This window comes from Bos indicus, chromosome 4 (genome assembly GCF_029378745.1).
Source record: "Bos indicus isolate NIAB-ARS_2022 breed Sahiwal x Tharparkar chromosome 4, NIAB-ARS_B.indTharparkar_mat_pri_1.0, whole genome shotgun sequence".
Taxonomy (NCBI): Eukaryota; Metazoa; Chordata; class Mammalia; order Artiodactyla; family Bovidae; genus Bos; species Bos indicus.
In genome coordinates, this window is record NC_091763.1 from 101,273,599 (window position 1) to 101,288,899 (window position 15,301).

The following is a 15,301-nucleotide window of genomic DNA, read 5'->3' on the forward strand; positions in this document are numbered from 1 at the left end:
CAGGGAGGGCATGGAAGCTTGTGTGTGTGTGCCTTCCTAACCATGGTCCCTGTGAACTTTACTCTCAATTTTGGCTGATACTGAAATCTCCTAAAAACCATTTTAATTTTTCAAAACTACTGATGCTGATTTAGTTGGTCTGGGTTATACCCGGGCACTGGGATCTTTATAAGTTCCCACAGAAAATTGTGTGTGCAGCCCAGGTTGAGAACCAGTAGACTGGAACATGGAGACATCTTCAATCCCTTTTCTTTTCCACTCTATATTTATGCTGAAGATTTTGGTTCTCTGACTGGATTAAAAATCAACTAATTTGAAAACTGCATCTCTTAGTTCTTCCAGTCTGTGGACTCTCTCACCGAACAGACGAGGTGTGGGATTTTCATTAGATTTCTGTGTCATTGTTTCCAGAAGAGTGATATTTGTACCGGTGGCAGACAAACTCAGTGCACTGACTCTAGCCCCACGTTATGCCTTTCAAATACACACTACAACCAGCAGAGGTTTCCATGACCTGAGGAGAGCGGCCTGAATCCCAGACAGGCACCTGCAGGTCCAGCCTGCATCTGACCATCCTGAGATTGGAGGTAACCGTTTCTAAGGACCACTCCATCAGACTAAAGAGCAAGGCCTATGAAAGGGGTCCTTTCTGCCCATCAGCAGCAAGCCAGTCAATCCTCCTCAGTTTCTGGGGATATTTTTTCTGATTTTAACTTATTATGGACGTTTAATGTTCATTTTCATGAAGTTTTCCTTATAATTAATCTAGCCAATATGAATTTTCATATCCATTTTAGAGTCCATTTAAACGAGCAAAGGCCAAGGAGATATTTTAAGATAGAGTTCACCAAGGCCCATCATATTCATTTGCTAAGGCTACCATACACCAGATCACAGAGTGCATGGCTTAACAACAGGAGTTTATTTTCTCATAGTTCTAGAGGCCAGAAATGCAAGATCATGGTGTCAGCAAAGATGATTTCTTCTGAGGTCTCACTTATCGGCTTGTAGATGGCTGTTTTCTCCCTATGTCTTCACCTTGTCTTTCTTGTGTGTCTGTCTGTGTCCTAATCTCCTTATATACTGCTACTGCTGCTGCTGCTAAGTCGCTTCAGTCGTGTCCAACTCTGTGTGACCCCAGAGAGGCAGCCCACCAGGCTTCCCCGTCCCTGGGATTTTCCAGGCAAGAACACCGGAGTGAGTTGCCATTTCCTTTTCCAATGCATGAAAGTGAAAAGTGAAAGTGAAGTCGCTCAGTCGTGTCTGACTCCTAGCGACCCCATGGACTGCAGCCCACCAGGCTCCTCCGTCCATGGGATTTGCCAGGCAAGAGTACTGGAGTGGGGTGCCATTGCCTTTTCCCCTTATATACCAGTCATATTGGATTAGGACCCATCCTTATGACTTCATTTAACTTTAATTACTTCTTTAAAGACCCCATCTCCAGACCCAGTCACATTTGGAGAGACTGAGGGTTAAGACTTCAATATTTGAATTTGGGGGTATATAACTCATCCATACAACCATGAAATAGAAGATTTTAATACCTTTTTGTCTCCCCTCAGCTGGGATTCTATCGTATGAAACCATGGCCATGATATTTAGTTTGGTTTACTGTCTCTAGCATGAAAGCTGACTTTCTGGGAATGAATACAAAGATAGCTCTACATAATTTTGGAATTCCATGATAAGTTAATCTAACTAAAAAAAATATTAGAACTACAGAACTTACCAAGTTAGGTAGTAGAAAAAGGAAAAATATAAAATCATGTAACTGATTTCATGAGAACTATATACATTGATTATCTAGGAGAGTTGATTTTGAATTTTCAGCCTTTTGATCTTTCTAAGTGTGTTCACACTTGTCAGGATGTGGTCCTGATTTAGGGCTGAGACTATAAGTCACCACTGTTGTTGTCATTGCTGTTTTAATCACTAATCTTATCTGACTCTTTTGCAAAGCTGTGGACTGTAGCCCGCCAGGCTCCTCTGTCTAAAGGATTTCCCAGGCAAGAATACTGGAGTGGGTAGCCATTTCCCTGTCCCGGGGATCTTCCTGACCCAGGGATCAAGCCTGCATCTTCTGTATTAGCAGGCAGATTCTTTATCACTGAGCCACCAGGGAAGCCAAGTAAGTCACCATAAAACTGTCTTAATTTGCCTGTCTTGTTAAGTTGTTTGTTTCTGCAAGGAGACTATTCCTATACCCTCATCAGTACAGAGGACTTCAATCTGAACGCATCAACTGCCTGCTGCTGAAAAGTACTTGGTGATGCTCAGTATATGGACTCTTTCCAATCCCTTTCTTAAAGTGATTCACAAGACTTCCTTGTGAAAATTTGCACATCTGAAGATCCTGCCTGAGCCCCTCAGTCCATTCAGATTAAAATTATGGTTCAAAGACAGGAACCTACCTTGAGGTTTGGACTTGGTCAGCTTGCCACAGGGCTTGGAGATGGTGACTGTCTTCTGGCAGTCGGCGTTGTGGAGGGCTCGCTTCAGGCTCCCAGTTCGGGTCTTCAGAGCCGTGTTCAGATCACATTCTCCCCAGGCCTGGAACTGGTATTTGCACTCCGCTGGAGGCAGGGTAGGACCAAACAGAAATCTCTGAGTTCCTCTTGGAGTACCATGAAAACAGACGCTTTTATTTTCGATTTTCTGTAGTGAGGTAATTGTTGGTTCACATGCAGTTGTGAAAAATAATACAGTGAGATCCCGTATACCTTGCACCCAGTTTCCCTCCGTGGTGATATCCTGCATAGCTACAGCGCCACCAGGAACTTGTCATGGACACAGTCCAGGGAATTTATTTATTCATTGGAGAAGGAAATGGCAAACCACTCCAGTATTCTTGCCTGGAGAATCCCATGGACAAAGGAGCCTGGTGGGCTACAGTCCATGGGGTTGCAAAGAGTCGGACACGACTGAGCAACTAACACACACACAGTTTCACATGCTCTCATGTGTGTATATGGTATGTGGACACTGACTTCCGTGTGACTTTATCACATGTATAGGTAAGAGTGAACACCCCCATCAATAGCATTCAAACCACTTCTAACACAAAGGTCCCTTGGGTGATCCTTTTATAGTCATAGCTTAGCATCCTTCTTCCTTTCCTACCTCCTTGCCGTGCTGTGCTGTGTTTTCTTAGTCACTCAGTCATGTCTGACTTTTTGCGACCCCATGGACTGTAGCCTGCTAGGCTCCTCTGTCCATGGGGATTCTCCAGGTAAGAATACTGGGGTGGGTAGCCCATCCCTTGGCCAGGGGATCTTCCTGACCCAGGAATTGAACCGGGGTCTCCTGCATTGCAGGTGGATGCTATACTAGCTGAGTTACCAGGGAAGCCCTTCCTACCTCCTGAACCCTTAGTAATTCCTAATCTGTTCTCTGCCTCTATAACTGTGTCATTTTAAGAACACTATATAAATGGAATCATACAGTATGTAATGTTTTGAGATTGGCTTTTTCACTCGGCAGAGTTTCCTGGAGGTCCATCCAACTGTATGAATCAATAGTCTGTTCCTTCCATTGCCGAGGAGTACTCCGTGGTATGCATGTACCCCAGTTTGTTTAACCATTCACCAGCTGAAGGATATCTGGGTTGTTTCCAGCTTTTGGCTATAACAACTAAATCTGCTATACAAATTCATGTATAAATTTTTATAGGAACATAAGTTTCCATTTTCTAGGATAAATGCCTAAGAGTGAAATCACTGCATTGTATAGTAAATACAAGTTTCATTTTGTGAAAAACTGCCATGCTCTTTTCCAGTGTGGCTCTCTGTTCTGTATTCCCATCACCAACGTGTGCATGATCTAGTTTCTCCTGTATCCTTGCTCGCATTTGATGTTATTTCTGACTTTAGCCATTCTTATCGGTGTGTAGTATATAGTGATGCCTCATTGGTTTTCATTTTCATTTTCATCATGGAGAAAAGGTGCTGAACATCTTTTGTTTGTTTGCCACCTATGTATCCTCTTTAGTAAAATGACTGTTTATGTCTTTTGCCCAATTTCTAATTGGATTGCTAGTTTTGAGAGCTCTTTATGTATTCTAGACATTTATATATATAAGACCTTTAAAACACATTTTAAGACATTTTATGTATAGATCTTTAGAGTAGTTGTACACAATTTAAGATCAAACGTATCTGAATTTCACCATGCCTTTATAGAATTTACCTCCACTTATATAAAGGTATAATCCCAAAGATTATAGAGAATGACAAAGATGTAGTGTATGTATTCATTACGCTTCTCCACTGTCCAGTAGCCAAAACACATTTCTGTAAACCAGTGAGAATATTTGGGGCATTGTGTCCCACTATGGCAAGAAAGAGAAGTCTAGAACGTGGGAAAAAAAAAAAAAAACAGGCAATTTTGGTGTTCCATGGTGGGTTTAGGGTCAAAAGTGTTGAAAGATTCCTTCTCAGATGGGGAGATGAGGTCAACAGGAAACTGGCAATAGTCCCTGAGCTAAAATCTATGAAGAGTGGCTCAGAGCAGTCCAGCTGGGTTGGTGAGGAAAGAGCTATGAACCAGTGTGGCAAGTGGGGAGGGAGAAAGAGAGAGAGAGAAGGCCCAGAAGTAACAGAGAGAGAGATCTGGAGAAGGAGGAGACTAAGTAAGAAAGGAGGAAGGGAAGAAAAAAGGATCTAGAAATAGAAGCAAAGAGCACACTGTTAAGAGGGACCGAGGGCCTATTTTCTGCCCCTGTTGCTAAGGCAGTGGTCTCCATCAGGGACTACTCTGACCCTCTGCCCCGCCCCGAAAGGAAACGTGCAGCAACATCCAGATACTTGCAGCTGTCATAGTTGCTGAGGTGGGGAGTGCTACCAGAAACTAGTGGGTAAAAGTCAGGAATGCAGCTAAATATCCTACGATGCAAAGAGCAGCCCTCCCTCCAGGACAAGACAACTATCTGGTTCCAGATTTTAGCAGTACAGAAAACGAGGGACCCGAGGTTAGGCAAGATGCCAGGTTATCTTGTATCTGATAAAATAAACTTGTTAAAATAGAGTCAACCTCAAAAAGATACCCGGTGGAAGGATGCAAGAATTATCTCAGGGTGGAAGATTAAATCAATAGGACAGTAAGGGTGGGACTCACCTCCAAATTGCTTTTTCCAGTTGCAGGGGATCTTACATCTCTGGGTCTTCATGGTTTGTTTACACTCAGCTCCGGTACGGGTGCCCTCGCGGGTGCCCAGCCCACAGTCCCCACTGGTGGGTACACACACACTCCACTGCCATTCTCCACAGTCAGACTTCTTCACCTTCTTTTCTGAAAGGGAAGAAGGAAAAATTATCAACGCCCAGAAAACTCTTTAGCTCCTGGATAAAACCAAGTTCATTCCTGAGCTCCTTAATTGCATGGTCTGTGATTTTACCTCTCTCTTCAGTGTCTAGGAAAGAGTAGAAACTCGGTGTTAGCTGAATGAATGACTGAATCAACCAATGACCAGGAGAAAACTAGGGAGCTAGAACTAATATTTATTTAATTCTTACTATGTGCCAGGGACTGCGCTAAGTGATGTACTGACACCTCCTTTCGAAGTGAATGTTGCTGAAAAAGAGAAGAAGATCAAAGTCAAGTTAAATCTAAAAAATAGGAAAATAGTCTATGAAAATTAACAGTTGTCAGAGTAGTCATTCCAATGTATGTCAATGCTTCTTTCTCTGTCTTAAGATGGAGTGGTGGTCATGGTTTAGTCACTAAGTTGTGTCCGACTCTTGTGCCCCCACAGGCTGTAGCCTGCCAGGCTCCTGTCTCTGGGATTCTCCAGGCAAGAATACTGGAGTGGGTTGCCATTTCCTTCTCCAGGGGATCTTCCAGACCCAGGGATCAAAACCAGGTCTCCTGTATTGCAGGCAGATTCTTTACCAACTGAGTTACGAGCGAAGCCCATAGATGGAGTAACATGCACTAACTGTGATGGACCACAGACGTAACAGACTCTCAGCTCCACAGCCAACTTAGGACAATGTAAGTGACATAGAAAATGTGCTTTATTCCTGCTAAGATTCATTTCCTCCTTTGTTAATGAGATAGAACAAAATTTGCTTCTAGGACTCTTTTTGAAGAAGAGTATCAACCTAAGTTAAACATTTGATTGCCAATCAATTTTATGAATGATGTAGCTGTTACTAATTATTATTTTAATTAATAGTTAATGGTAACCATCTATATTTCAGGACTTAGAGTGGGGGGATGGGATAAGAGGGCATGTCACTTAGGTGTTCCTCTAAATACTTGGAAGAAAGGAAAGTGGGAAGAAAGGGAAAGAAGGAAAAAAGAGAGGGAAGGAAGGAGAAAAGACAAAAAGCAAGTAGCTGGATTAGATAGACATTAATCAAAGAAGACTTTTGTTCAAAACGATATTGCTCACCTGGTTTCTCTTTCTTTCCTGCTTCAGCGGTGTCCACAGCTGCCAAGATGAAAATAAATGCCAAAAAGGCAGCTGCAAATTTTCGACGTTGCTGCAGGTACTGTGGAGTCTGCATTCTAAGAATAAACAGAGAAATGGAGAAGGTGGAGTCAACCTAAGTCAAAGAAAGCTCACTGAACTCCTTGGTGAAGGACTCCAGTTTCCATTTCTGAAATATCAGATTTTAGGAAAATTTATATCAATTATATGGAGCAGAGTTCAATCTTTTCTCCAACATCCACTGAAGTAAGTGCTCTTCTGCAATCAGTCATGTATTCATTGATAAAATACAACAGTCCTTCACATAAGACTTCACACATAACTATTTGCTAAGTATGACTTAAGAGCAATGGAAGCAAAAGAATTTTGATGGCATGCATTGGAACAGACTTCTACAGTAAGTCCTACTGATAGTGACACTTGGTAATGGCAATGACTACAGTTATCCTTATAAGTCCTGAAGATTCCTAAAAACAACCATGATGTTTTCATCCATGTGTATAATGTGAGTAGACATAATGAATAGATTATCTGTGCAAGTATATGTTTGCTGTTATCTTCAGATGCATCCGTAATGATCAATGTCTCTCATTTTGTTTTATCATCTCCATGATCACAATTGTCTTATCATCATAGTTGTATTATTCATTGGTCCACTGAAAAGTGAAGCCCAAAACAGAAGTAGAGCTAGCACACCTTCAATATACAGCAAAAACACTTCTCAACTCAAATGTACTAAAAAGCCTCTAAATTCTAGAATGGAGTAAAGGGTTTACATTTACTCATAATTTGAAATCTCCTCATTTGATATCAATAAAAAAAAAATCCCAGGCTAACATTAGCAAGACTCCTGTAGAACTTGAAGTCACTTGTGACAGCATCCTGTCAACATGATCGCCTTGCCAAGCATACTGGGGAAGGCACCAGGACAAGTGCCAGGACAGCCCACTTCTTGAAGCTGTACCAAGTCACTGGCTGCAGCAACTCACCTGGTAGTCATTGATCTCCATCTAGTATGTTCCTGATATTTTATACTTCATATAAAAATGATAGTAATGGCATACGCTCATTAACTCAGAATTTTTCTTCCAGAAGTGTAGACTGTTGACATGATTTTACATTCTCATGAATGTAAACAATAAAACCTCACATATATAAGGGACTAAGATCACTCTGTTCTGTAATTTCCTTTCCTCATTCAAGCCTATCTATAAAATGATATCCTTGTCAGTGATTTTTTCTCCCTTTCTGTAACACTTGAAATGCCCATTTTAGTGTTTTTTAATTGATGACTTTGGATTCCATTGTATGGATGAATATTTCGTATTCATCAGTTAAAGTTAATATTTTGGTCATTTGGTCCTTTCCCTGAATCACAAGTCCTAATTAGCAACTCAGCATCTCCATCACTTTCTAAAATCTAAAATTACATGCTTTTACTTTCTGTAAATGTAATTTTTTTTTTTTTTAGAAAGTGAAGAAGATCTGAAGAGCCTCTTGATGAAAGTGAAAGAGGAGAGTGAAAAAGTTGACTTAAAGCTCAACATTCAGAAAATGAAGATCATGGCATCCGGTCCCATCACTTCATAGCAAATAGATGGGGAAACAGTGGCAGACTTTATTTTGGGGGCTCCAAAATCACTGCAGATGGTGACTGCAGCCATGAAATTAAAAGACGCTTACTCCTTGGAAGAAAAGTTATGACCAACCTAGATATCATATTAAAAAGCAGAGACATTACTTTGCCAACAAATGTCCATCTAGTCAAGGCTACGGTTTTTCCAGTAGTTATGTATAGATGTGAGAGTTGAACTATAAGTGAAGCTGAGTGCCGAAGAATTGATTCTTTTGAACTGTGGTGTTGGAGAAGAATCCCCTGGACTGAAAGGATATCCAACCAGTCAATCCTAAAGGAAGTCAGTCCTGAATATTCATTGGAAGGACTAATGTTGAAGCTGAAACTCCAATACTTTGGCCACCTGATGCAAAGAGCTGACTCATTGGAAAAGACCCTAATGCTGGGAAAGATTGAAGGCAGGAGGAGAAGGGGATGACAGAGGATGAGATGGTTGGATGGCATCACGGACTCAATGGACATGAGTTTGAGTAAACTCCGGGACTTTATGGACTGGGAGGCCTGGCATGCTGCAGTCCAGGGGGTCGCAAAGAGTCAGACACGACTGAGCGACTGAACTGAACTGAATTGAATGTAAATTTTTATAATTATACTTCAGTGATGATCAAACGGACAAATTGTTACTGATTATGACACTTGTCCTATGACTTTCATTGGACATGAATTGTCTGAGAAGTGAGTCATATTGGTTGGCAAGTCCTCTCAGAGCTAAGTACCCTGGTGCATCTACACAATACATTTAATACATATCCACATAGCAACTATAATTATGAGATGTAACATGAACCTAAGTGAAGGTCTTCTGGTGTTTTCTCCAAAGGCAGTCCAAAAACATACTCTCAGTGACTAACCACTTTGGAGGTGGAAACTTCTCATTTGAGTCTTCTTAGAGGGTAAGTTACTGGAGAAGGAAATGGCACTCCACTCCAGCACTCTTGCCTGGAAAATCCCATGGATGGAAGAGCCTGGTAGGCTGCAGTCTATGCGGTCGCTAACAGTCGGACACGACTGAGCAACTTCACTTTCACTTTTCACTTTCATGCATTGGAGAAGGAAATGGCAACCCACTCCAGTGTTCTTGCCTGGAGAATCCCAGGGATGGGGGAGCCTGGTGGGCTGCCATCTATGGGATCGCACAGAGTCGGACATGACTGAGCGACTTAGCAGCAGCAGCAGCAGAGGGTAAGTTAACTTTTAAATTTTAATGCATTTCTATGTTGTAATATACCTTTTTGTTTCATAATTACCTATGAATACTTGAAATTAGATTGTGAATTAGATTATTGTGTTGTTGTTGTTTTTGTTCAGTCTCTAAGTTGTATCCTACTCTTTGTGACCCCATGGTCTGCAGTGTACCAGGCTTTGCTGTCCTTCATTATCTCCTGGAGTTTGCTCAAACTCATGTCCTTTGAGTCAGTGATGCCATCCAACTATCTCATCCTCTGCCGCCCCCTTCTCCTCCTGCCTTCATTGGTTTCCCAGCATCAAGGTCTTTTCCAATGAGTTGGCTCTTTGCATCAGGTGGCCAAAGTACTAGAACTTCCGCTTCAGCATCAGTCCTTCCAATGAATATTCAGGGTCCATTTCCTTTAGAATTGACTGGTTTGATCTCTTTGCAGTCCAAGGGACTCTCAAGAGTCTTCTCCAGTACCCCAGTTCAAAAACATCAATTCTTTGGCACTCAGCCTTCTTTATAGTCCAACTTTCACATCTATACATGATACTGGAAAAACCATAGGTTTGATTATATGGACCTTTGTTGGCAAAGTAATGTCTCTGCATTTTAATGTGCTGCCTAGGTTTGTCATAGCTTTTCTTTCAAGGAGCAAGTGTAATTTAATTTCATGGGTGCAGTCACTATCTGCAGTAATTTTGGAGCCCCCCAAAATAAAACTGGTCACTGCTTCCACTTTTTCCCATCTATTTGCTATGAAGTGATGGGGCCAGATGCCATGATCTTGGTTTTTTGAATGTTGAGTTTTAAGCCAGATTTTTCACTCTACTCTTTCACTGTCAAGAGGTTCTGTAGTTAAGGTGGAATCAAGGTTGCTGGGAGAAATATCAACAACCCCAGATATGCAGATGATACCACTCTAATGGCAGGAAAGTGAGAATTCAGAAATTTCCATCATGAGAGCACAGCTATTGAGAGAATTTTCTGACCAAGCAAAAGAGTGATGCTTGAAGAGCCATGTATCATACACAGTGGAAAGAGAGGTCACTGAGAAAACATGGACACTTAGCAGAAATAGAACTCTTCCATAAACACACACACACAGAGTTATTAATAGAAGGATACTATTGCTGGCTATATTAACCTCAGCATTTCTAGTCTGACATTGCTAACCTTACTTTTATAATTATTTTCAAAAAGCTTTCTTTCAATCAAGTTAAAGTCACTTTATTTCAAGAGAAAAATCCCACAGAGGCCAGAATTTTCTGAAAAAATGTTCTAAAATCATAGAATCGTCCATTAAACAGGGATCTTAACTGTAGTGGTAGCAGAGAGGAAGAAAGGAGAGAGGAACTGTTATGAGAGTTAGAGTTAATAGAATAAAGTAAACTCTATTTATATTGTTTCCCCCTATGAATTCAGAAAAATTTGGAATCTTAATTAGTGGGCAAATGGTTAATTTCAGCTTTTAGATGTTCTAAAGAAAATGCACACAATTCCATATGTACAGGGAAAATGTGTAAAATTTGTGATCAGCAATAGGTTTGAGTTTTCAACTTATCTTTTCCTCTTCCTCCTGTTTTGGCTGCCATTCTGCTTAAGCCTCTGTTTTGGTAACTTTAGATTCTTCTGGGTAGAGCAAAGGAAACAATTATTTTTTAAAAGAGAGTAAAGGAGTTTAGGAAAGAGATGAGTCAAATTATTAAAAAAAAAAAAAAACAAGCAGCATGCTGGTGCCTTGTTGCGGTGTTAAGAACTTGAGTAACTGAATGTGTGTAGAAAGAGCTTCCCTTGCTTGTGGTATCTGTTGGTTGTTTAACCCACTCCAGTACTCTTGCCTGGAAAATCCCATGGATGTAGGAGCCTGGTAGGCTACAGTCCATGAGGTCTCAAAGAGTCGGACACGACTGAGCGACTTCACTTTCACTTTCTTTCACTTTATTTGTCCTTAGCATCAAACAAAGGCAGAAGTATCTCCATATGGTGTATCTCTGCCACTCTCCAACACGTGCTAAATGAGCACAGAGGCAAGAATACTGACTTAAGGAAGTGGTCAGGGTCGGGACTTACTTTTCGAACGGAGGGAACTAGAACAATGGCAGAATAAGCCTTGCTAAGCCAGCTCAGGTCTTTTGAATAATTTACTTATTTTCACTCCTCCTACTGCCAACTTTTGCTGTCCTTACTCTGACAGATTTAATTTCATGGGGCTTAACAGTTAACTAGAAGACTACCCTAGATGCTTGGTGTCTGGAAATCACTGTCACGTTATCTCAATCACTAATAAGTATGAATGAAGCTCAAGGATGAAACGAAATCAGTTAAAGAAACCAACTAGGTGGGGGAAGTGTTAATAGATTAAATCCTGGTCACTTCTATAGAAAAAATCACTGATGAGAAGGAAAAGTATTAGTATTTTAATAGGATCTAAAATTTTAAAGATGATTAACATCTGGTGTAAACATAAGACAAGGATGCTGGAATATGTCTCTTAGTGATTTGTTTGGAATGACTAATATAGGATTTAGAGGCAGAAGCTTTGGCTTAAACTTCAGCTCTACCATATAATTTTTGGAATGTTCTTGGGCAAATCACAACCATTTAAACTGCTGTTTTGACATCTACAAAGTGGGTATGATTATAATAACTTGAGAGGTTTGTTGTGAAAATGCAGGATGCAAACTCAGAGCTAACATAGAATATCAAGAAATATTTGTTGTGGAAACTAAGTTGTAGACATAGAGCTAACCCAGATTATCAAGAAATATATTACTAGTTGCTGAATAAAGTTAGTTCACCCCTACACTCATATTACTTATTAAAAGAAAGTACTTATTTTCATTAAGAAATAATGATCATGACACTTTTAGCTGTCTAATCTTATCTAAAATCAAAGGATAAAATTTTTTTAAAAAACCAGAGAGATATGATTTAATTAATGCCAACTAAAGACTTGTTCAGCTTTATTAGGACACAAATTTGTTCAGGCTTTTGACTTCTTAAAAGGTTAAAAGAAACTCAAGGACCTTTATCCCCAGTATTTCTTTGGAGTTCACTAAAGTATAGAGGCTCCATGTTGAGAATGAATGAAACTGTTATGCAATTTAACATGTATGAAATGAAAAAAAATATAACTTTGCAACTGCATATTATACCTCTTGTGTGGTGAAACTATTCTACTGCCCTCCTTTTATTCAAATACCTGAGACAGGGTCCCAGCACAAAGTTGCCACTTAGTAAATTTTTTGCTAGCAAAAGAATATAGCTAAAACATGGCATCGAATAGAGGAAGTAGTATTCATGCTAAAGTGATGCCTCAGCTCTTTGTCTATGCCATGGATATAAGATTCACTGAAAAAATTGAGCTAGAAACAACCAGGATCTAAAGCAGTTTCATACATACAAGAGCAGTCTATGAATGATTTGTAATACATCAAATATTACACATCACCAAAACTTTCTAGATATTTTGCGATCTATCTTTCTAAAGCTCTGCGAAATAGTAATTTTTTTTTCCTTTTTATAGGCCACTTTTATTTTCACTAACGCTTCTTCAAGTCATAATCCTCAAATTGATTTATTTTCAAATGGTTGATCATTGCCTTAGATTCCTAAAGTCTCATATAAATAACCATTATGTTTACAATGGAATCTTTTGCTAAACCAGCCTTTCACTTTGACCTTGTTAAGCTGCCTTACTTAAACATTAAGCCTTGAAAAGAATGTGTCCCAAGCATGTGTGTTCATGACCTCAGATACACTCTACTCACAGCCCATTAATGAATTCAACCATGTTCCATCTTTGATTTTAACTAAGTACATATCAATCAGATTGATAGTATGACATTTGTTTAATTTTGTATAACACAATAAAAATGGGTAGCTTTCAGGCTGAATTATTTTCACAGCATAATGGCCCCTGTTGGAGAAATGTGATATTTTAGGACATTTTCTTTAGGTATTTATTCACCAATTTTTAGGGTACCTACTGAGGGCTGGATGTCTACTAGGCATAAGAACATGATAAAAGAATATGATTCAGCCCTCCCCTGAAAGAATTCTGTGTAACTGGGAAAAAAATGTGAGAAATGAGTGACATGATTCATTATGTTAAATATCCTGAAGCACTTATACACACAGTGCTATTTGAGTACCTAGGCTCAAGTGATAATTTTGCTTAGCAAGGGTGAGTGAGGTAGAGGGTTGTGGTATATTTTATCAGATTTAAAAAAATAGTTGGTCTTCTAAATAAAGAAATGAGGGAAGGAAGGGAACTTCAGGCAAACGGGATCAAATAAATGAATTTGCAGAGATGATGTATACAATATATTCAGTGACAGAATGTGATTAGAATAGAGTGTACAGTACCAGCTAACAGTGGGTGGACCTCAAAAGGAGGAAGAGGAAATGAGTTAATCATGAAAATTGTGAGGGAGAAAGACAGACAGCGTTATCAACTGCTCAGGAAAAGAGAAGCAAGGGGAAGTCAGGCAGAGAGGAATGTTGTATGCTGTGCTAAGTCACTTCAGCCGTGTCCAACTCTTTGTGACCCCATGGACTGTAGCCCCCCAAGTTGTTCTGTCCATGGGATTCTCCAGGCAAGAATACGGGAGTGGGTTGCCATGCCCTTCTCCAAGAGATATTCCCGACTCAGGGATGAGACCCTTGTCTCTTACATCTCCTGCATTGGCAGGTTGGCTCTTTATCACTAGCGCCATCTGGGAAGCCGGCATGCTGTATAAACATAACAAAAACCCTAAGTTACCACGAAAGGGGCAGCCGCCATACTCAACTGGTCATCTCGATACCCTTTATGTAGTATGTGTGTTTCTCTTTCGGCTTTCTTATTATTTTTGTTTACCCATGTTGTGGATGTTCTGTGTACTTTGGTTCATTTCCAGGTATTTATTACCAAAGTACTTATAATGCTTATAGTACTTGGGAGTCAAGAACATGTTCCAAGACTCACAAACTTCACACACACACATTTAAGAATCTCTTCTGATTTTCATTAGAAAAATAAAGTTAGGCTAAACAATGATTTTTAGAGAACTGCTGTTTCCAGGGAGAGGTCAAGGGCTGCTGCCAGGCATGAAAGAAACCTGAGATGATACTGACAGTCACACCATATCTCCCACCCTTATCTCAGCTTCACCTGCAGCAACTTCTCTTGCACGACTTTCCTTGTAAGGTTTCATTTGTCAAGAAAGAAAAATGTATTTATTTTTTAAAACCGGATACTACTATCTGTTCTTTTTTTTTCAATTAATTTTATTTATTTTTGACTTCACACGGGCTTTTCTGGTTGCAGTATGCAGGCTTCTCATTGCGGTGGCTTCTCTCATTGCAGGGGCTTCTCTCGTTGCAGAGCACGGGCTCTAGGGTACGTGGGCTTCAGTCATTGCCATGCATGGGTTTACTTGCCCTGTTGCCCTTCCTGGACCAGTGATCAAACCCATGTCCCCTGCATTGGCAGGCAGCTTCTCAACCACTGGACCACCAGGGAAATTCAGAAAAAATGCATTTAAGAGTCACTGGTCTGGCCATTCTGAAAGTCCGTAGGGGATATGATGTTACAAAACAATATTTTTTTCAAAAGTAGAAATGTGAAAATGTTTCAAGTAGTTAATATGAAATATATTTGAGTATGCAAAATGCTTTGTTTTGGGTAGCAAAAACAGGAACTTTACAAGTGTATATTTTAACTATCCCATACTTTAATGTTTGACATGATTATGTCTTCTTATCAAGGATCAAACACACACTATAATAAGTATGACTACAATTATGAGGAAAATAAGACAGTGAATCATAAGGCATGAAAAACTAATTTTTTAATATATGGAAAAAGAAGAGGGTTTGGAGTCAGCCAGATTTCTTCCATATAAGCTTTGTCACTTATTATATCTGTGATGTGAACAAAGCAGTCACTCCCTTTTATTCTCAATACCCTCTGTGGTAAAGAAATTTAAAGTTTTATCATGCAGACTCCTAGTTTTTTTAAAGATTACAATGAGATAACAGATATAAAATATCTGGCATCTTGACAGGCACACGT

At 39.9% G+C, this 15,301-nt stretch overlaps 1 protein-coding gene across 2 annotated transcripts in view; it reads right to left on the reverse strand.

The window, feature by feature from the left end:
- The window catches only part of PTN (pleiotrophin), a 109,595-nt gene that overhangs the window by 21,074 nt on the left and 73,220 nt on the right, over nt 1-15,301 (reverse strand). For both annotated transcript variants that reach the window (XM_019959150.2, XM_070788212.1), the window contains exons 2-4: nt 6,395-6,510; nt 5,116-5,289; nt 2,415-2,576 (exon numbers count right to left, since the gene is read on the reverse strand). In XM_019959150.2, the coding sequence (XP_019814709.1) occupies nt 2,415-2,576; nt 5,116-5,289; nt 6,395-6,509 (451 nt within the window). In that variant the 5' untranslated portion in view covers nt 6,510. The remainder of the gene's footprint in view (nt 1-2,414; nt 2,577-5,115; nt 5,290-6,394; nt 6,511-15,301) is intronic.